Genomic DNA, 23636 nt, shown 5'->3' with positions numbered 1-23636 from the left:
GTCAGGTATGGTACTTAGTCATGTATAAATATGTCTTTCATAAATTTTAGAGCACATTTAACAGATGTATGTAGTTAATCAGATACTCAAAGAAAGAAGAAATAAGTAAATATCTCTTTTCTATTTGTATGTTTGTAGATATTTAAATAATTTTTAATATTTTGATGTTTGGCAGATTTAGTTCCTTTATTTTAGTAGCTTGTTTCTATTTGTGGAGAGAAGAAAAAAAAATAGCCTGTCCACAGTCACTATGATGTGGTTGCAGTTGTTACTGCCCTCCTAGGTTAGGGCTGATGTATTGGGGGTCACAGGGAGAGGATAGGGCTTTGTGCCATGAGATTCATGAGGTCAGTGACCACGTCTGTTACTGTTTACTCTTCTGTCATCTTCTGGCACAATTCCTGACACATAATAGTTCTTCAGGTATTTGTTTATCAGCCAATCACATGAATGAACAGATCTATAATCTAAGGAAAGGAGATAGGCAAAATAGTATAATTTTGAAATTTGTTGTATCAATTCTGACTGAAATATATGTATAATATATATTACATATATATACAGCCAATTTGTGGGACTAGAATAAAAAGTTGCTACACACACGCGCACACGCACAGATCAAAACACTCGCTGTATGTAATTATCTATGCAGACTATCCAGTAGAGGGCAGGGTTTTACTTGTGGGAGAATTTAATACAACTTTCTTTTTTTACCATCATGTAAATGCTTACCTCCCTTATAATCATCATTATCATCATAATAAGTAATATATGTTTATTTTTCTTTAATTGTTATAGAAGATTTGACCAATGGCTCTTGCTTTTCTTGAAGTTAAGAAATGATGTACATCTTAAATAACTTTTCCCTACTTGCATCCCAGTTTGCATTGTACAGGTTATAAGGTCATGGTGATATTTTAGATTATGCATTCCATCTCAAACAGTAGTTTAGTCGCTTATGTTCTTAAATGACATTTTTAGGTTCCCTTTTTGTGTTTCCAAAGCAGCATTAGACATAGTTCTGGCGTGTTGACAGTTGTGAAGAAGTACAGTGCAATAATGCTTCATCAGATAAATAAGCAATATTGTAAAGCTTGTCAGCAGAGCACTGCAGCAGCCACTCATGTCAGTTTTAAAAGACAAAGATGGATACCCAAAGAAGACGTGTCAGCCTGTTAAGACACTTAAGGTTTAATATCTTTAGGTTTAACATGGTTGAATAGGCACTTCTCTCTGTCCTTCCCACTAATTACAGCAAAAAACAGGGGACCTTGTATGTAAAACAAACATAAGACTCTGAAAGGTAGAAGACCACTAACCAGCAGGGACTATGGGACCCTAGGAGAGTACATGGCACCAAAGTGGTATCAGTAAAGACCTAGTGGGGAGCTTGAACTCTCACCCCAACCCAGCACTATCAAGGTACCTCTCTCACTTTCCACTTTGGGTACTAAAGGATGACTGGGGAACATGAATTTTTACCCTCAATTGCTAGTAATGAAGTAGCTATCCCATTCCCCTGCTGGCACAGTATCATAGAAGGCCTGCTCTGGCTGAAGATTTAAAGAAGATCCAAAGATTTATAATACCCAAATATCCAAATTTCAGTAAAAAGTCCCTCATGACCAGAAAAGAATCAGGAAAATCTCAACTGAAATGAAAAATGAACATCAATAGACACCAGGAGAATACAGATGTGAATTGTGTGACGATTATTTTAAAGTAGCCATCACAAGAAGGCTGAGCAATTATAAACATACTTGAAACAAATGAAAAAATAGAAAGTCCCAGCAAAGAAAAAAAAAAAAAAAACTATCCAGAGAAACCAAATGGAAATTTTAGAACTGAAAAATATAGTAACTGAATTTTTAAAATGGAATAGAGAGGTTTAATGGAGAATGGGGATGATAAAGGAAAGAATCAGTGAACTTGGAAGAAATTAAGAGAAATTACTCAGTCTGAACAGCAGTGAGAAAATAGATGAAAAAACAAAACCCAGAGTTTAGATATAACATTTGTGTCTTTGTGTGGACAGAAAGGGAGGGGAAAGAGGGTGGGACTGAAAAAATATTCAAAGAAATAATGGCTGAAAACTTCCAAAATTTGACAAAAGTCATAAATCTACAGATTCAAGAAGCTGACCGAAACTTAAATAGGATAAACCCAAAGAAATTCATACCAAGACATACTATAATTACATTTCTTAAAACCAAAGGCAAAGAAAAAATCTTGAAACACAGTGCCTATACAGAAACAGTTTGAATGACAATGGATCTCTCAGCAGCAAACATGGAGACCAGAAAGAAGTGACACAAAATTTTGAGGACTAAGGAAAGAATTGTCAACCCAGAATTCCATATCCAATTAAGATATTCTTCAGAAAGAAAGAGGAAACCACGACGTTCTCAGGTGAAGGAAAAGAGAACTTGACATCAGTGGACCTAACATAAAGTAATGTCTAAAGAAATTTCCTGAAGCAGAAAATAAATTATAAAAGAAAGGAATCATGGAACATCAGGAAAGAAGAAAGAACAACAAAGAGTAAAAATATAGTAAATATAATAGACTTTTTAAAAACTTTTTTGAATGTTGTAAATTATGTTTGACTTTTTTCACTGTTTTCAAATATTGTAAAATAGTATAGTTATCAATGTACGTAGAGGAAATATTGAAGATATTTACATTATAAATGGAGAAGGGTAAAGGAATTTAAAGGAAGGTAAAATCTACACTTTACTGGAACTGGTGAAATGTTGACACCAGTAAATGTTGGTAAGTTATATGTAATGCAGTCCTTCAGCAGCTACTTTAAAAAAACATCTATTCAAAGAGATGCAGTCAGAAACATTTTAGATAAACAAAAATGGAATTTTAAACTATGTTCAAGTAACCCATAAGGAGGAAGGGAAAAGAAAACAGATAAAAGAAATAAAATGAAATAACAGATATAAGTTTCAACATATCAAAGACTACATTAAACATAAATGACCTAAATTCATCTATTAAAAGACAGATTTGCAGAGTGAATTTTAAAAATGACACATGGTGCTGTTTACAGGAAGTGATTTCAGACAACAATATAGGTAGGTTGAGAGTAAAGATAGCTTTATTTATAATAGTACAAAACTGAAAACAACCAAAGTGCCTCTCAGTAGGTGAAATTGCTAAACAAACCATGGAATATTATATAATATTATATTCATACCATGGAATTCTACTTAGTAATGAGGAGGAGTGAACTATTGATAACTTGGAATAACTTGAATGCCTTTTAAGGGCATTAAGCGATGTTAAAAAAGTCAATTTCAAAAGACTTGTATGTTTCCATTTAGGTAACATGGCAAAATTTTTCAGCTGAAAAACAAATTAGTGGGTGTTAGGTGTTAGGAAGAGCGAGAGGAAGGAAGCTGGGGACTATAAATGGGTAGCATAAGATCTTTATTGTAGTGGAATGGTTCTGCATCTTGATTTTGGTGGCGATTACAGAAATGTACGTGTGATAAAATGGCATAGAATGATACACATTGTACTAGTATTCCTGGTTTTTAGTATGTTATAGTAATGTAAAATGTAACCATTGAGAGAAACTGGGTGAGAGGTATACTGTACCTCTGTAGTATTTTTGTAACATCCTGTGAATCTATAATTATTTCAGAATAAATAGTTTTAAAAAGCAGTCCTAGCTGCTCAGGAGGCTGAGGCAGGAAGAGATTTTTTGAGCCCAGGAGTTCAAGGTTACAGTGAGCTATGATCATGCCACAGCACTCCAGCCTGGGCAACAGAGGAAGACCCTGTTTCTATTAAAAAAAAAAAAAAAAAAAAAAGACAAATTATTAACAGGAAGAGTTTGAATATTTTCAACAAATGCATTAATATATTTTATACATTTTCAGGTATAGAGAAGCCAGTATCTTTAGTGCATACCTCTAAAATAGTAGAATGTCATCTATGAATGCGTGATTTTTTAAAAATTCAGTTTTTTTATTTTTAACAGAGTTAAAGAGGCAGATTATAAAGAGGCAGTCATTTGACTACTCTAAAGTCTTTTTAAAACAAGTCCCACTTTAGAAGATTAGGATTTAGCTCTTATTCTCACTTTCTCCACTACCATAAATGCAAACCTCATTTCTACCTCCCCATTTTCTCACTATAGTTTTCATATTCATTTCAATTACATCAGTAGTCTGTTTTTTCAGTTGGATAGTATAAACACTATTCATATATGGGCTGTGATTGCTTTTCCTCTCTTAAACAACTTTTTGTTTTCTCCAGAATTAATAATTGTCTTTTGTTTACTTAATTTTCTGTATGCTTATGATTAATTGAATTTCAAACTCTCTGAATTACAAATATCCTTCTGTTCATTCTGAATATGTTTACTCATTATCTTAATTTTAAAAAAGAAGTAAACATAGGTTGGGTTTTAGAATTTTGGTGTAAAGAAAATTCTTAGTGTTAGAATTTACTGGCAAAATCAGGGCAAATATTCTTTGTTACTTTTTCTATTTACACACATACCCTGTCCAGCTGCAGATAAACAAATGATTTTACCTTTATTTCAGCTTAGTTCCTGATTTTTGTCAAGAGTCTGTTTCTTCATCGATTCCAAACATTGGTCACATAGGGAAGTAGGAAGAGCTGTGGCATAGAGACCAGAACACTTAGGTTCTTGTTCTGATTTGGTTTTAATTGACCTCAATGTAGGATGATCAGGTAACCTCCTTGGCCTCAGTTTTCTCTGTAATAGTGACAAGATCAGACTAGATTATAACTGAGGCCTCTTCTAGTTAAAATGTGATTTCAAGTAGATAAAGTATTTACTTCAGTCCTGACTGTATATGTAGTATCTCTAAATTAAGAGTGTTGTCATTTCCAGTACTTTTAAAGAAATACCCTGATGTTTAGAAAGAAATTAGATTAAAAGGTGTTATAGAGAGGGGAAATTTTATAAAAGACAAAAATGGACCATGCATGGCATCTTTGTTGTGCTTCAAATTATGATATGGGAATTGTGGTTTTCACTTTCCAAGGGTGTCTAGAAAAGAGAAATTCTAAGACCATCAGAAACCTCATTGTTTATTACCCAACAGATTAGATTTGACCCATAGAGTATGCTCTGAAGTAATTAATGTGGCTTTTATGGAGATTTCTTCAATTGTAGACCATTGAAACTAGATGGGTCCTTGGGGGCTTCTAAGAAAGTCCTTGGTGTCTAGCAGTTCTAGTTGATATAACCAAGGGCAGAATGTACTGTTTTCCATTTGCAAGTGTTTTTACTTTATTGTGAATGTTGTGTGAGGGATATTTGATATTTGGGATACTTAAACTTTTTTCAGAGGGCATTAAGGTGAATTGCCTTAATGCCAAATATGCATTTGGAAATGAATTTGTAAGTTTATTTGTATACACCTGTTGATGCATTTTTACATGTGTTTGGTGATGCTGATAGTGTGCCACTTTATGGGGTTCCATGAAAAGCAGATATGTAATTTAATTTCATAACAAATGTATTCATTGGTTATTATATTTACTGGTTATTGTTATTCACATAACTTATTTTACTGGTTTTCAGATACTTGAAGAAGCAGAAGCTCAACATTTATATCAGTCCATCTTGCCTGATATGGTGAAAATTGCACTCTGTCTGCCAAATATTTGCACCCAGGTTAGTGGATGTAGCTTCCTCAGTAGCTTACCTGAGACTGACAATTGAATTTCCCTTAAACTTGAATGGCCAAAGTCACAGAGAGAGAGAGAGAGAGAGAGAGAGAGGAAGAGAAGAGAAGAGATGGGAAACAGTTTTTGCCAAAGAGTGTAGTAATTTTGCTGTATTAAGGAAAAGGTTAGAGGGTAGAGACTACTACAAAAGGACATTAAAAATGCAGCATTCCATTCCTTAGCTTCTGTTAACATTGTTGAAGTTTGTTTACTTTGACTTTTTCTCTCTTTGTTTAAATAACCTCTAACTTAAAAAAGTATGCATTATTTCAAAACATACTAATGGATTTGGAATAGCGTATTTTCAAAATGGCTTAATACTACCCACTCCTTCCTCACCCTCCCCCAAATTCTATAACAAATGAGTTAATGATACTTTCTTAACTTTTTTTGAGACAGAGTCTTGCTCTGTCACCCAGGCTGGAGTGCAGTGGCATAATCTTGGCTCACTGCATCCTCCACCTCCTGGATTCAAGCAATTCTTCTGCCTCAGCCACCCAAGTAGCTGGGATTATAGGCATGCGCCACCATACCCGGCTAAGTTTCTTTTTTTGGAGTGCAATGGCACAAATCCCAGCTCCCTGCAACCTCTGCCTCCTGGGTTCAAGCAATTCTTGTGCCTCAACTTCGCAAGTAGCTGGGATTACAGGCATGCGCCACCACACCTGGCTACTACTTTTTGTACTTTTAGTAGAGATGGGGATTCAGCATGTTTGCCAGGCTCGTCTCAAACTCCTGACCTCAGATGATGCCTTGGCCTCCCAAAGTTCTGGGATTACAGGTGTGAGCCACTGTGCCAGCCTTAACTTTTAAAAATAAAGAATCCTGTATTTTATTTTGTTTGGAGTACGTTAATTGTATATTGCTACATAACAAATTATGTCAAAATTAATGGCTTAAAACAATAAACATGTATTATCTCACAGCTTCTGTTGACTTTGGGAGCAAATTAGCTGACTGAGTGGTTGTGGATCAGGATTTCTCTTGTGGTTGCAGCGAGGATGTCAGCCAGGGTTTCAGTCATCTGAAGACTTGCCTGGGGCTGAAGGACATACCTCTAAGTTAGCTTACTTACAGAGCTGTTGGCAGAATGCCCTAACATGGGCCTCTCTATAGGCTGATTGATTGTCCTTATGACATAATAGCTAACTTCCCCAGAGCAAGCAATCCAAGGGAGAGAGCAAGGAAGCTGCAGTGTCTTCTATGACCTATTTTTCTCAAGGTACCTAGCATCACTTCTGCTGTTTTTCTGTTCATTAGAAGCTAGCCGATACCCAAGGGGAGGGGTATTAGACTCCACCTCTCTTTTTTTTTTGAGACTGAATTTCACCCTTGTCCCCCAGGCTGGAATGCAGTGGCATGATCTTGGCTCACTGAAACCTTTGCCTCCTGGGTTCAAGTGATTTTCCTGCCTCAGCCTCCTGAGTAGCCGGGACTACAGGCGTGTGCCACTACACTCGGCTAATTTTTTTGTATTTTTAGCAGAGATAGAGTTTCACCGTTTTGGCCAGGCTGGTCTCGAACTCCTGACCTCATGTGATCCGCCCGCCTTTGCCTCCCATGGTGCTGAAATTACAGGCATGAGCCACCTTGCCCAAGACTCCACCTCTTAAAGAGAGGAGCATCAAAGAATTTGTGAACGTATTTTCAAACCTCCGCAGGGTTTGTTTTGTTCATAATTTTATTCCTGTGTTTCTCACAACCGTGCTTGAATTTGCCTTTGTCTTTTATTTCTAGGGCCAATGCCTCTTGCTGTATGGCTGCTAGCCAGGGTTCTGCTAGCATTTTACTCCACAGGGGCCCTATGGACATTTGGGTGGAACAATTTCTGAATGTGTATGATCGTCCCATGCATTGCAGTATGTCATTAGGACACCCCAAAAACCACAAATAGGGTCACTGGGGCAACCAGAAAACAACCCATACATGTCCAAATGCCTTCTTGGACTATGCCACCTTCAGTTGAGACCCATGAAATGTTTTCCAGTGTGATGTTTTCAATTTTATGTAACTTTAATTTCACCTCAGTAATGCATTGTGCCTGAAATAAGTTTTACTACTGGGCAGGGAAATATATTTTAAAACATATCTTCTTGTTGTTTCTGTTGGAAGTTATTTGCTTGATCATATTCCATGTTTGTTCTTTTTCCTTTCTCTCCTTACTTAGTAGAATCTCTCCCTACCTCCTAGGTATGCCTGTCTGTTACTTCCCCTGTGAAGCCTTCCCTGCCTCCCAGGCAAGGTTCATCCCTCTTGAAGCACTCAAATCATTGTTTTGTAATTCTTGTCATTATGTATCTCTTACCACTGGATTATAGTCTCCTTAAAGGGAGATCCTCTTTGTGTCCCTGGTTTACATGGTGCTTAATTATATGCTTTTTGAATTCAATATGTAGTTCATAATCAATAATAGGTAGTAGGTAGCCTTTGGGTGTGGCCATTTAATCCTCTTCTCTTCCCCTTGTGCATATGAGAGTTTCCATATTTTATTTAATGAGAAATTTTTGTTCAGAAGTATCTAACTTTGTAAGCTATAACAAGTCCCTTGGAACCAAAATCAGACCCCTGGGTCCTCAGCTTTTTGTCCTGGCTTCTCCCAGTGACTTTCTTCTCCATTAGCATATCAACGGGGAGAGCATGGAAATTCCGTGCTTTGCCCCCTATTGAAAAGTCAGTCTCTGCTGTGAAAGTTAAGATTTTTATTTGAGATCAAAATACGTCTTGTGGCAAGTTAAATTGTTTAATAATTTATCACATTGAAGTACTCTAGGCCAAATCTAAAGGGTAAATTTTAGATTTATCAAAATAAAATTAAAGGAAACAAATGTGGTCAGGAACTTTTTGAAATATCTTGGTTCACAGTAACTAGCCTCTTATTTTGTTGAGCCAAGTGCTTGACAGTAAGATTTACATCTCCTGATTTCTCCAAATAATGAGTTTTTAGGCATTTCTCCTCACCAAGAGAGGAGAAATCATTAACTCTATTTAAAACTATACTATTTGTTTATTTGAGAGACAAGAAGTGTTTGTATTTGAAGTCCATTAAGCCTGAAATATTTACCATTAATTTTTAAAATCATTTTTCTGAATAACTTGGTAAATGGTAGTTAAAAACTCATTTCTTCCTAAAACCAAGCAGCACTTTGCTTGAAGCCATCGATGCACTGTCACCTTTTCTAAACTCGTTGCTTGGTTGTGAATAAATGCACAGGATAGAAAATGGAGATCAATATGAGCTCTCTATTTTTCTCAGAAATGGTGATTGCTAAGACCTGAAGGGGAGAGAATTTTGTATAACATAGGGAAAATAGATTCTTTACCTTTTGCTTATTTGTTTACCTTTGAATTTTTCCAAGAGAAATAGTTGAATTGCAAGTTTAATCTGTTCTTTTTTCTGGCAAACTCTTATTCTAGCAGTGGTGTGTACTTCTGTACTTAGAAAAGCATTCATTATTCAGCACTGCAGTTTTGGTTTGTCTTGCCTGCCCTTTCCTCAGGTTCATTCTGGGTGTCGACTCCTGAGGTATGATCAGGACAGTTTGCTCTAGGCGTGCCATTTTGAGATGAGTGCAGTTACCTGAAATTCTTAGTTCTGGGTCTTACTGAAGGGGAGAATGAAATGCATCTCTAAATATTCTGTGGGAGCATTTTGAAACTTAACAGCTGAAGGATAAACTGGTAGTTGGTCTTTGATTTTATCAGCATGTCTTTAAAAACAGTTTAACATTTAATATATGTTGACAAAAACAGTCAAACTCTGTAAAATATTTGAAGAGATTTATTTTGAGCCAAATGGGAGTAACCAGTGGCCTGTAACACAGCCCCAGGAGATCTGAGAACATGTGCCCAAGATGGTCAGGCTTGGCTTTATATGTTTTAGGGAGACATAAGACATCAATCAATACATGTAAGGGGGGCTTACAGGTCTTAGGTAGATTCAAAGATTTTCTGATTGGCAATTGGTTGGAAGAGTTATTATCCAAAGACCTGGAATCAATAGAAAGGAATATCTGGGTTAAGATAAGGGTTTGTGGAGACCAAGGTTTTATCATGTGGATGAAACCTTGTAGCAGGCTTCAGTGCTTTTATCAAATCTAAAAAGGTACCACACCCTTTCTTAATTCTCACCTGGAAAGGAATAGGGATTCTTTACAGAACGTAGATTTTCCCAACAGACAGCTTTGCAGGGCTATTTCAAAATATGTCAAAGAAATATATTTTGGGGTAAAATACTTCAATTCTTTCAAGGTCTGCTATCTGTCATGTGATGCTATACTCAAGTCAGGCTGGAATTGAGTCTTATTATTATAAAAAATTTGTTTCATCAGTTTTAAGGTCTCTGTTTTCTTGTTAATGCTGGTCACTTGTGCTGAATTCTAAAGTGAGGAGCATATAATGAGGCATGTCAGACCCACACTTCCTATCATGGTGTGGACTAGTGTTTCAGGTTAACTTTGGAATCCCCTTAGTCTAGAGGAGGGGTTCATTCAGTTGGTTGGGGGGCTTGGAACTTTATTTTTGGTTTACAAGCAGAATAAAACCCACTGAACGCAATACTCAGTTCGTGTGGATTATACTGACAATAAAAGGTAAGTGAATTTGGTGGTATAACTAGAAGACATTTTAGACAAAAGATTTGAAGGAAAAGTGTCTTACATCTTCCTTGACTTGGAATGTTTGGTTATGTAAGAAATGTCTGTCTTTTTACAACTTATACATGTCTGTATGGTGGTTTTTACATGTTCTATTAATACCTTTAATGAAGTTAGATTTGATTCTTATAAAGAAATTGTCAGTATGAAGTGTAATTTGGAATAAGAGGGTTAAGACTTATTTGTTGAATTATCTTAGATCATTTTATTGAGGACTAAGAAAGATTATTCTGGCCAATAATTTTTAATGTAAATAAGAACAAAATTTAGCTTAAACAATGTTATATATTTTTGTTTCATCTTTTGTTTTAATTTTTCATTACATGGGCAATGTGTTTTTATTTACTTGCTGAAGCAGTCTTGTTTTTCACTAACAAGTAATGTTTTGTATTCTCTTCACTGTCATTATTATTGTTTGGAAATCTGCAGTTTGTCAAATAAGTACATTTTCTGGATCATCCCTGATAAACAGCCCTTGACTTTAACAATATTGTTGATTTAAGGATTCAAGAATGGCCTGAAATTATTTCTGCCTTAATTTAGCAAATGCAATTTGGTGCCTCTGCTTTTGAAATTGCTAAACTAATTATTGCTCTTCTAGTCTGTATTTTTTTGTTTCTTTTATCAGCCAATACCACTCCTGAAACAGAAGATGAATCATTCCATCACAATGTCGCAGGAACAGATTGCCAGTCTTTTAGCTAATGCTTTCTTCTGCACATTTCCACGACGAAATGCTAAGATGAAATCGGAGTATTCTAGTTACCCAGACATTAACTTCAATCGGTATGTTTTCAGAAAACACCTCTTTAACAATGAAAAAGACAAAGGTAGAAGGAACTAATGATATTTTTTGAATAAATTCCATAGGCCAAGCATTTTATATGCAGTTGTCTTATTTAATTTTTACAGTACTTAAGTGACATTTTCACCATTTTGCAGGCAAGGTGATTAAAGTTCATTGAGGTTAAAAGAACTTGATTAGGATCCAGGAGCTAGTAAGTCACAGAACTGAGATTTTATTTCAGGCCTGTCTTTCTCCAGGGCCCATGTTCCTTCTGTCCTCTCAGATGATTCCCCAGTTCTCTGGACTCCACATGCCTCTTCAGTTTGATTATTCACGAGAACTTTTGTTGTGCTTATATTCATTAACGCTGAAATACTGTGAAAGGTAGAGGAAAAGTCCTCCTTTCTACAAAGGTCTTATAAAATGAGAGTATAAAGTCATGAGCTGTCTTATGAGACTTGAAAAATGTAATTGTTTTGATGAAAAGTGAAAGGTGATTTTGACCCTTTATAGACGTGGTTAATTTATCAGTGTAATATTTTTAAAAGAAAAACAAAAGAATGTTCAAACTGCTCTACTAAATTAATACAGTGTGAAGGTATTGATAAAGTTTTAGATTCCAGCCATTTTCCCAGGTGACTACTTTCTCTGTCTTCTACACAAACAAAAATATTTTAAAGAATCTTCTTGGCAAATTAATGTTTTTTCTTCCCTCCTACTCACTACTCCCATATCCCCACCTCTGTTTCTTTCTTCACTTGAGAATTATCTTTATAGGACCCATGAATAGAATATATGAGTTTTCTTCCCTGATTTCAGTGTGAGACTTGAGAAAATTGCTATAATCTGTGCCCCTTTCCCAGCAGGCTGTGTGTAATGCCCTTCACTGCCTCTGGTCACCCAGAGCCTGCCTCTGAGGGTGGGGCAGTGTGCAGAGTAGGAGATAAAGTCATAGAGCGGATACACAAACAAAACCCACTTTTGTTTGCCATACTGCTTTTGTCTCCAAAGTAGAATGATCAGTAACACCACTTTTTTTTTTTTTTTTTTTTAATTTTAAGACAGAGCTTCGCTCTGTTGCCCAGGCTGGAGTGCAGTGGCGCAATCTTGGCCAACTGCAACCTCCACCTCCCGGGTTCGAGCGATTCTCCTTTCTCAGCCTCCTGAGTAGCTGGGCTTACAGGTGCGTGCCACCACGCCCGGCTAATTTTTGTATTTTTAGTAGAGACGGGGTTTTACCATGTTGGCCAGGCTGGTGTCGAACTCCTGACCCCAGGTGATCCGCCTGCTTCTATCTCCCAAAGTGCTGGGATTACAGGTGTGAGCCATTGCACCCAGTCTGATTCTACCAGTTTTTCTAGTATCCTTTTTCTGTTCCAGGATCCTACCCAGCATCCCAGTTACATTTAATTACCTAGTCTCCTCCAACATGTTTCTTGTTTTTTCTTTTCTTTCGTGATCTTGACAGTTTTGAAGAGTACTCATCACAGTTATTTTGGAGAATATTCTCAGTCTGGGTTTGGCTGATGTTTTTTCAGGATTGGAATGAGGTCATGCATTTTTGAGAGAATACCACAGAAATGATCCTGTGTCCTTCTCAGTGCACCATATCAGTGGGATCATGATACTTCTTATTACTGGTGATCAGTTGGCGAAGGTAGTGTCTGCTGGCTTTTTCCACTGTAAAGTTACCATATTTCCTTTTGTGATTAATAAATATTTCCCAAGAGATAAACACTATGCAAATGTTGTTTTGCCTCACATTTATCCCTACTAATTTTGGCATCCATTGGTGCATCTTGTCTGCAATGATTATTACCATAGTGTTTGCCTGTTGTGAATTTTCTGCTTCCCTCTTCTACATTTGCTAATTGAAATTCCATTGTAAGGAAGAGCTATCCCTTTTCCCCCGTTTTTAAAATATCAGAATGGACTCATGGATATTTATTTTGTTGTGTCAGTTTAAATTAAATAGTATTATTTATTTTACTGCTTTAATTATTCTAGCTTTGGCCATTAGGGCTCCTTTAGGTTGACTCCTATGTTCTTTTGATAAGCCCCATCCTTTTTTTGAGCATTAACTTTCTTTCTGGAATCATACATTGTTCCAGGTTCATCTTACATTTTCCATGCCTCAATCCTGGAATCAACCATTTTCTCAAGGATTCCTGGTCTCTTTTATTGTACAACAGTATTTAGAGACCAACATCTGGGTGATAGGTGTGCTCATTGCTGCTAGAGTGTCATTGTTTCTAATGCAACTTACTTTATGTGGGCAGCATTTCTTATAACTCCACATGGCAGCAGAGAAATGAATTCACAATTCTCTCCAATATCAGAGTGTCAGCCCCAAAGACCATATTTTTAGCCTTTTAAAATTGGAGAATGTTTTATTCTCTTAAGATGAGAAGAATTCTAGAATTCAGCTGGTTAGTTCCTAATGTAAATTTTTAATTAAAAAATTTAAAAACTAGACATTTCAGTGCATTTATTGTGTGTTTAGCAGATGAAAGTATAGCAGATGACTTGCATATAAGCTGCTCTTAGACTGTCAATTCTTGGGTTATATTTTTATGACCTTCAAACATTAAAATATTGATGATAATTTGTTATTATATATGATTACTCTCTACTATCAACACTAAGGAAGGGGCAGCAAAGAATGAAAAATAATGTTATCTAAGAAAATTTCTTTAAAATCCTAGTGTTAGCAAACAGGATAGTATTTTTTTTATATAATATGCTCCTTGGTTACATAAATATTAGTTGCAAGGGGCATATTTTTAATCTATTTTTCAAGTTTGTACAGTAGCTAAGTTTGTTTTTAGATACTGGCATTTAGTCAATGTTTAGTTCAAACGTACAATGAGCAACTGCAATATTCCCCACAGTGTATTAAGTGCCATGAGGTTACAGAGAAAGGAGAAGCCAGTTTCTGAGTTCTTACTGTTATGTAGTATTGTCTCATTTTCAAACCTCACATCACGGATGCCCTTCTCTTTTCCACATGGCTTTTATTCCTCCTCCAATACCCAGTTCACGTATCAGTTTTTCTGGTGTCTTAGATTCTGCTAGGATAGGTTTGCTACTCTAGGTTCCTATGCTAGCCTGTGTGTACCTCTGGAGAGGTACACAGCACCATGACGTTTTATTAAAGAAAGATATAATTTAATAAAGGAAACTTTCCTCAAGGAAATAACTTTTCTTGCTGTTGTTGTTTTGAGACTAGATCTCATTATGTTGCCCAGGCTGGTCTCAAATTCCTGGGCTCAAGAGATCCTCCCACCTCAGTCTCCAAAGTAACTAGGACTACAGGTACATGTCACCATGCCCAGCGCAACTTTTGAATTAAGTACAAAAGGGTGAATAAAAGTTTTGCCAAGGAGAAGGAGAGGTGGTGCATTGCAGGGGGAAGAGTATGTGTAAAGTCACTGTTGCAAGAAGGACCTGACATGTCCAGAGACTGAGAGAAGACAGTGTGGTTGCAGCACAGAGAGTGAGAAGGAGCATGGAGATGGGAGAGGCTACAGAAGTAGCTGGAGGCTGGACCATGCTCTGCCTCACTAGGCCATCTGAAAACAACAGGAAGTCATTGGAGGATTAGATATGTGGGTAGAGGGAGACTAGCACATGTGTTCAGATTTACATTTTCAAAAGTTTATTTTGGCTGTAATGTGGGAATCAAGCAGAGAGGGGCCAGAGTACATGAGTTTACCCAATTGGAGAGGCTACTGCAATGCACCAGGAAAGAGGATGGTAGCTGGGATAGTGTAGGGGAGGGGACAGAGGTGTGGAGACATTTGAAGGGGTAGCCAGAGTGATGGTGATGGACAGGATTGGTAGATGGGCGGAGAGAGGCATCCGGGGTACTTCTTAGGTTTGTACAACCAGATGTGTGCCTTTACTGTCCCCTGCTTTTCCTACTGTACTACCTAGACTACTTCATAATTGCTTATTTAATCATTTCAGTGGGACAGGGATCTTAACTGTCTTCTTTGTTATTTTCACAGTCTCATGCATTGTAGGCTTTCAATAAATGCTTCTTGAATGAATGAGAAGAAATTTTACAGATGAAATATTTGAGAATTAAGTACTTGTTTTGAGTAATGGAGCTCGTTAGTGGCAGAGTGCTAAGACTATAATTTAGACCCTTTGTTCTCAGTCTCTTGTCTTTTACTTTTCATATTATGTCTCAGTCTTAGGAATTACGAGATGTTTTATTTTTAAGCCACATATAATCAAACATAGCTCTTACTTCTGATTTCGTTAGTAATTGGGGTAGAATTGAGAGAAAACGCAGAGCATTGGAATCTGCAATTGCAGTTATATAAAAAACCTGTTTCACAGGCGTGAGCCACTGCGCCCAGCCCATATATTACTTTTATGTGCAGAAGAAAAAATAGTTAAGGGAAGAACAAGTCAGTTGTCAGAAATCAAGCTGAACACAAAGTTAATAAGAGTGGACAATTTTTGTAATTTGATTTTGAGGGTGGAATTTCACAGATTTTTTGAGGCTTTTCCAAAAAAGCTAGTGTGGATAGCTTCTTTCCAATTACTCCTCCACAGATGCATTGTCATTGTGTCTACTTCACCCTATTTTACTTATTCAGCATATAGCATTTTATTTCTTATGGAAGAAATAGAATCCACAGAGTTCTGTGGAGAGCAAAGACCCACCGTTGCTGGATGGCTGACAGGCAGAGGTCAGGATGTCTTGGGAAAGCTTGGCTTTGGTGACTTCCAATTTCCTGTAACCAATTACCAGAATTTACATTCGTATATACATCTTTTTTTTTTTTTTTTTTTTTTTTTTTTTTTTTTTTTTTGAGACAGAGTCTCGCTCTGTCGCCCAGGCTGGAGTGCAGTGGCGCCATCTTGGCTCACTGCAAGCTCCACCTCCCGGGTTCACACCATTCTCCTGCCTCAGCCTCCGGAGTAGCTGGGACTACAGGCACCCACCACCACACCCGGCTAATTTTTTGTGTTTTTAGTAGAGACAGGATTTCACCGTGTTAGTCAGGATGGCCTCAGTCTCCTGAACTCGTGATCCACCAGCCTTGGCCTCCCAAAGTGCTGGGATTACAGGCATCAGCCACCGCACCCGGCCAATTTTAATATATATTTTAATTTTAAAAGACCTTTGTTTTTCAGCCAAACTTCTGAGTGGGGAAGTCTGGGGCTTCTTGGCGATGGCAGGTTTATCTTTTTCATTGTACATGGTCGTTTATCCTGAAGACTGAGCTGGTTAGCACTGAAAGTCAGCATGTTGGGCTTGAAGGGGGATCAAGGCTGGGCCATTTTTTTAAATGAAGGGAATATTAATTAGAACAATGCAACTGCTTTATGTAAATGAATGTTGATTTTTTTTGCCTGGGCATTATGTAATGCCTTATTTTAGCGCAAGTACCTTAGCTTACTCAGCATTATCTGAAATTCATTTACTTGTCACATTAACCATATGAATTAGAATATTGATTAGGAATTGTTGTTACACTCATTTTAAAATGAGATGGAAGTTTAGAGAGGGGAGGTTACTTCACCAAGTTAACACAGTAACTAGTAGACTTGAGATTCAAACGCAGGATGTAGTCTCCTTTGAGAAGCTGTGTCCCTTAACCATTCTGCTACACAGTCTCCCTTTGAATGAACTGAATTAATAATTCTTACCTCATGACTAGTCAAAAATTAGAACTATTTTTAGAAATAATTATTGATCTATTAAATGAATTAAAGCCATTTGTAAGTCCAGAGTGACCATGACAGATTTAAGCTTGCAGCAAATAGCATTCTCACAAATAAGAGTTTAAGTAGTTCCATTGAAGATTTGAAATCAGGCATATTCTTGTCTTCCTAGGTGATGGATATTCTTTTGGATACCAGAACATGAAAAATGAATTAAGGCAGGTAACCCAGTGTTAGTCTCCACAATGTTGTAGAGAATCCTAAGCAGCCAGAATGTCTGCACTTGCCTTTCACTGTGAGATGGTGTGTGTTTTAATGAGCCTAAGCTAGCAAATAATAGGAACAATGACTATACATCACCACTGATACTGTCTTTTGATGGCTTGCTTTGATTCTGTCTGTGGAATTTTCTAGGTAGGAAAGCCTCTCTACAGATAAGGTTCAGGGAGAGTAAATAAATTGTTAGCACAACTGGAACTTGATCACTGTCTTCCACTCAAACTCAGTGTTCTTTTATTATATCTCAAAGCCTGTCATGAGCAAAATGCTCTGAGTGCTCCAGAAATGCCAAACAACTGAAAGTCCCCCCACTTTTATGTGGCTTCTGAAAGATCCAGTACTTAATCTGATGAGCCATTTGTTAAGCTGATTATGTAGCATTTTATTGTGTTATTTCCTTTTATGCATAGTTTCTACTTATGATTATAGTTTCTAGCAGTGGGGAGTTGTGTGTGTGAGAGTGTATATAATCTCAAAAGAGAGGTATGGCTAGCTAGTTGAATAAGAAAAATGGTAAGAGTATGTGGTGGGAGGCTGACGTCAATAAATTGAATAAGTCTTCCCTTTTTTATTTATTGCTGTGTTCTTTCAGCCCTGCTTAGTTATGGTAAATACACCTGACCTTTTTCCCTGCTTGCCATTTAGGTCCTAAACATTCATATAAAGGCTTCCAATGTGATTAGCATTGATGCTTCTGAGTTTGCATGGAAACTAGATGGTCAGAGATGAATTGTGGGTCTCAGCAGTGGTCAGCCCAGGAGGTTTTTACATCTGCCTCTTCCCTGGATTGAAAATGCTGCTGGGGCCATATGGCAGAGTGCCTCACAGAAGAGCCAGGAATGACTTTCTGGCTGGGTTCCGGATTATCACTTGCTCGTATTTTAAAATGGAGGTTGTAGTGCTTTGGGTTTGATTTACTGTATACTAATGGGATTATTACTTAACTTGAAATGGCATAGTGGGTCATGGTGGGGGTGGGGATGGATATACCTAGAATAAAATTCCAGTAATGTTATCAGTATTCCATTCAGGGAAAGATTTTATTCAACTCTGTTTCTCCTTATAAGTATGCAAAGAAAAACACCAGCTAATAAGTGTCTGACCTTTGACTGATGTCTGTCTTTGAAAATACAAACAGTTTTGTTTAGAACAAAGTAAGGTTTCCTGACTGGCTTTTTCTGTTTGATTTCTTTAATAATCTGTAATTATCTTTCAATTAAATGCCCAAATGTCCTCCCTGCATGCAGAGGAGTTATTGTGGCCTGGTTTGTGTGCACACTTCTAACTTAAAATATGCCTTCAAATATACATACCCAGGACTTGAAAAATCTAAATTAAAAAAGAGAGGTGTTGGGAAATTTACAAAAAAAGGGGGGGGGGGAATGATGCTTAATGATTATGAGAAGGTCTCACTTTCTCTGAGCCTGTTTGTGTATGTCTTTTTCTCTGTGTGTCTGTCTCTCGTGCTCTCTTTCTCTAACCCCATTTCTATCAGCCTTTCTCTTCTCTCTATCTTCCCTGCCCCATCTTTCTTCTCCCCCTTCACCCCTTTCTTGGGCTCCAGCCTCAGTCCTTTTGTTTTCCTCCTCATTCCCAAAAGCTGTCCCTCAGATTGTATATCACTCCTGGGATGACTTTTCGTTCATGCTGTTTGCCTGTCTATTTATGTTATTTTTACTTGCTTCCATATCAGGATAATTCATTTTATTTGAGTGGCTGTGCTACAACTTTAAAATTTCACAACAGCCAAGTCTCAGAATTGTCACAAGGATTTTAAACCTGCTTCATCTCCTCTGACTTTATCTCCACTTCTTACCCCCCACACCCACCACGACACTTCCCCCACTTCCCCCTGCTCTATCAGGAAGATGGGAAAGCGTATTTGGTTACACAGTGATTTGAAGTTAGGATTGGAGCAATGAATAAACAGAGTACATTGAGATTCTGCTTGATTTGTACCTTTAAGATTTGTACCTGCAAAATAAACTGGTGTTCATTTGTAGTGGGTGGTAATAACAGCCATAAAATCTTCCAGGAAAGTCTGTCTCACCAGGATAATAAATCTGCAGTCTCACGAGGCTCCTAAAGTTAATAATTTGTCATCATGGTTGTGAAGTGTGTGACCTTTTATGTGATTTTATACACAGATGACCACATATGGAAGCTAGGGACACTTTTCCTATGTTTTAGAGAATTATTTCTTAAGAGCAACAGCCATTTTCTCCTCACTATGCAATAGTTCTGTTGAAGAAGAACTTTTATCCTTTAATTGAATTGTATAGTACGTCAATTCATCTCTAGGAAAAGGTGGTGGCTACTTTTGTATTCATATGGCTTTCCTCTAGTACATAGTGAGCCTAGAAAGAGATTTTGCAGTGGAGCCTTAGGTATTCATTTAGTAAATCGTATTTATTGATATAGGATGTTTAATTAAACTGCCATGTGGCTTCTTCATTATGACTTAAATAAACTCTATTCTAGAAGAAGCCATGCTGAAACGTGCACCCTCAAAGAGGCTTTCTTTCAGCTGGCAACTGGATTATAAGAGTATGTGTATTAAATATTTTAGAAAGATACGTTCTTTAAATAAAAATTATCACACAGGCTGTCTTAAACTATTTTTAAAAAGAGATCTGATTTTAGATTTGGTTAAAATACTAGCGTACATTAGTATTCTTTTTAGGAAATAAATATTCATATAAATTGTTTTTTCAGAAATTGACCCTGAATACAGATTTCAGATCATTGAAAACGGAACCATTTGAAATGTCCATTTCCTTTCCTTGTCCTAATTTATTTCAGTCGCTCAATAGGATTTTCTCATGGAATTAACTTTTCCCTCTCAGCGTAGTTACATAAGCTTGCTGTTGTAATCATGAAAAATAATTACCCATTTCAGCACTTATTAACATGGACTTTACTTGAAGGGTCTCTGGTTTTAAAGTCAGAGCACATGACTAGAGGCAGATGAAGAGTACCTCATCATTCATAGCCACTGAGTCTCTATAATTTTTAAATGCCTTTGGAAAGCTAGATCTTATGCTCAAAAGCATGCTTTTGTGTTAGAAATCTTTTAGTGAACTACTTACTCAGGTCATAATGCTTTTAAAGCCCTGCTTTTCTTTCCTCAGAATAAACTGAATTATATGTTACCAATAACAATGCCACATCATTTCAAAGAAAACTGAATTAAGTAATCCAAGTCCGGGTTGCTGAAAACTAGATGACACAGGGTAGGCACTGTTGTGGTTACCATGCAAAGGATCTCTATTAGTCAGCTTGGGCTGCCATAATAAAATACCATAGAACTGGGTGGCTTAAACAACAGAAATTTATTTTCTCATGGTTCTGGAGGCTAGAAGCTGCAGATCAGGGTGCTGCTGCTTCAGTTCCTGATGAGGGCTTTCTTCCTGGCTTATAGGTTGGCTGGCATCTTGTCCTCACATGGCAGAGGGAGAGTAATGTAGTCTCACCTTGTCTTCTTAAAATGACACCAGTTCTATCAGATTAGAGTCCCACCCCTATGACCTCATTTAACTGTTACTACCTCCTCACAGGCCCTATCTCCAAATTTAGCTATATTAGGGATTAAGGATTCAACATATAAATTTTGAGAGGGCACAAACATTCAGTCCATAAAAGAATCTAGTTGTTTAATTAACAAGGATTGTTGAGCCCTGATACCTTGTTATACCTGCCTGTGTCCCTTCCCCCATTCCCCTCCACTCTCATTTCCTCACAAACACTCAGATAAGGATTTTTTTCGATACCGTTTTTGTTACTTATCAAACTACGTAGTAACATTATGAATTATAAATGTTATTAGCCATTGAGAAAGTAGCTGTGCACTGACTGACCCCAATTGACTGGGAGGGCTAGATGGTGCCTTCTCTGTGGTGGAAGATAGGTTGGAGAAATGTGGTTGGTAGCAAATGATGTCTGATTTGAGCAGCTTTGAAGAAGTCTGGTTCTAGTTGGTTTCAGTTCTCTCCAGATGCCATTTGAATCTAAACCAATTTTCCAGTTCTTATCATTACAGAATTGTCTTCTGGAAGAATTATTTCTTTTTATTACTTGGTAGCAATATGGATGTAGTTTTGTGAATCGTTAAGGCATTTTAACTCATCTTCCACTCTCTTTTATTTTTTATCTCTTTTAGATTGTTTGAGGGACGTTCATCAAGGAAACCGGAGAAACTTAAAACGCTCTTCTGCTACTTTAGAAGAGTCACAGAGAAAAGTAAATTCCTTTCATTCTTACTGTAATTTTTCTTGCTGATGGGAACAGTTCAAGTCAAGTGACATGTGAGGAACATTTTATGTTTAAAGTAAACCTTCCTGTCCCAACCACATTGAAACACTAGTAATGACGCGACAATATAACCTAGATTTTATGCTTATGTTGTGTATAAGCATAAACGTGTGCTATAAATGTAGGGGGGCGGGGTTTACATACTCTGAAATCGGACCCATATTCTCTGAAATCTGTAATATACATCAAAAGATTTTCATGAATAAAAACCAGAGAAAGTATATTGACCAGGAAATAAATTTTGGATGCTCTTTATTTAAAGAAGTATTCACTAGTTTATTTGCATAAGTCAACTAACGCATTGCTTTTCTACCCATTCCTCTCTTTTGTGCCCCCCTAAGCCCTTTGTGGAGTTCTTATAAAACTGTTTTGTACTGAGTTTTATATCTCCATCTTCCTCTGTTGAACCTTAACATTCTTGCTTCCCCAAAACCTGATAGAAGCTAAGACAGTAGTAGTAAATGTCCAACAAATACTGGTAATGACCAGCTGATAATAGATTGGTATTGCCACTCTTATCTCAGAAGCTGAATGACCACGGTCAAGTTTCTTGACACCTCTAAGCTTCAGTTTTATCACCTATGAAATAATATAATAAAGGCCATTACCTTATAGGGTAGTTATAAATATTAAACAAGAAGATACATGCTTAATAAATGTAAGCTATTATCAATGGGTAGCCTTTCCTACAAGTGGATGTAAATCAGAAAACCTCAAAAGTTTCTTTGTGCTAAGTAGGTAAGGTCAACCTGGTCAAATGAAATGGCTTTTTTTCAGTTCTGGGTCATAGGATTGTCTTAAAATATGTCTTTGAATCATTTTAAGGTCATTTTTCTCATATCCTTCTTTTACTCTTGCATTACAGTGTACTTGGCATCTTCCCCCTTGAATGTATTGCTATTGGACATTGTTAAATTTTTAGAATGAAATCAATTATCAGGATTTTGATATTTAAGAGAAAATTACATGCTTCTCTGATATGGAATTATTTATCTCATAGCTTATTGAATTTCAGTTTTGTGCCTTGTACTGAATGCAATATTAAAATGCAGAATCATTTGGACCTATGAGACACAAAATCAAATTAGAATTTGTAATGACTTGTTAAAAAGATGACTACGTAAGGCCAGGCACGGTGGCTCACGCCTGTAATCCCAGCACTTTGGGAGGCCAAGGTGGGTGGATCACGAGGTCAGGAGTTGCAGACTAGCCTGGCCAAGATAGTGAAACCCTGTTTCTACTTAAAAAATACAAAAATAAGCCAGGCGCGGTGGCGGGAGACTGTAATCCCAGCTACTGGGGAGGTTGAGGCACAAGAATCACTTGAACCCGGGAAGTGGAGGTTGCAGTGAGCTGAGATTGTGCCACTGCACTCTAGCCTGGGCAACAGAGCAAGACTCTGTCTAAAAAAATAAATAAATGACTGCTTTTTTTGGCTATTCTAGGTCTAATTAGAATTATTACTATTGGGTTATTTTGTTTTGTTTTTACAGTACTTTGAGTTGCCGTTTTAAGTAGAATTATTATAACTAAGTAGTACAGAGTTTACTTTTTTGTCCTGGGAGTCAAATATGTATGTCTTCTCTAAAAACTAACTTGGCTTTCTAAATTTTAGGATTTCAGATACTTTGAGGAAAAAGCTTAAAGTTTGTTTTTTCAACTGGAAATGTATATGCCATTATAAATATTGGGAATTTGAAGAAATAAATTATAACTAGACATTTTATTTTCTGACTTTTTCACTGTACATGTTAATTAAGTTCTTTGTAGAAATACAGTACAACATTGCTCTTGGTCTTCAGTATGTAAAGCTAACGGTTTAAAGGGAAATACTAAAGAGAATAAAAGAGGTTGCAGTATAATGAGTGGTTGTGTAGAAGTTCTGGAGCCTACTCAATAGACTTCAGAAGCTTATTTAAGGTACCATATTTCATCAAATCTGAGATGTCATAGATTATTTTTTAAAAATGCTATTATATTATATACCTCTAAGAAGGAAAAAACACTCAGGACAGGGAGTTCAGTAGGAGACATGACCCACAAGGCTGGTACACCTAAGGATAAATGAGAAATTAACTTGACCATCCAGAAAAGGGACCATAAAGAAACGTGCAAGTCTCAACCTTGACACTAAATAGAGAAAGGAAAAAAACATTTCTCTGAGAATTTGAACCACAAGCCCTAAGCTTTGGGTGTGCAGCCTTACC

General features: G+C 36.9%; 1 protein-coding gene across 7 annotated transcripts in view; it reads left to right on the top strand.

Moving 5' to 3' along the window:
- Nucleotides 1-23636, top strand: part of PARG (poly(ADP-ribose) glycohydrolase) — a 122414-nt gene that overhangs the window by 51263 nt on the left and 47515 nt on the right. For all 7 annotated transcript variants that reach the window (XM_063727225.1, XM_054521832.2, XM_054521830.2 and 4 more), the window contains 3 exon segments: nucleotides 5573-5665; nucleotides 10999-11156; nucleotides 21278-21357. In XM_063727225.1, the coding sequence (XP_063583295.1) occupies nucleotides 5573-5665; nucleotides 10999-11156; nucleotides 21278-21357 (331 nt within the window).

Source organism: Pongo abelii, chromosome 8, assembly GCF_028885655.2.
Source record: "Pongo abelii isolate AG06213 chromosome 8, NHGRI_mPonAbe1-v2.0_pri, whole genome shotgun sequence".
NCBI classification, from domain to species: Eukaryota; Metazoa; Chordata; class Mammalia; order Primates; family Hominidae; genus Pongo; species Pongo abelii.
The sequence above is the reverse complement of the archived record's forward strand: the minus strand, read 5'-3'. Positions and strand labels throughout refer to the sequence as shown.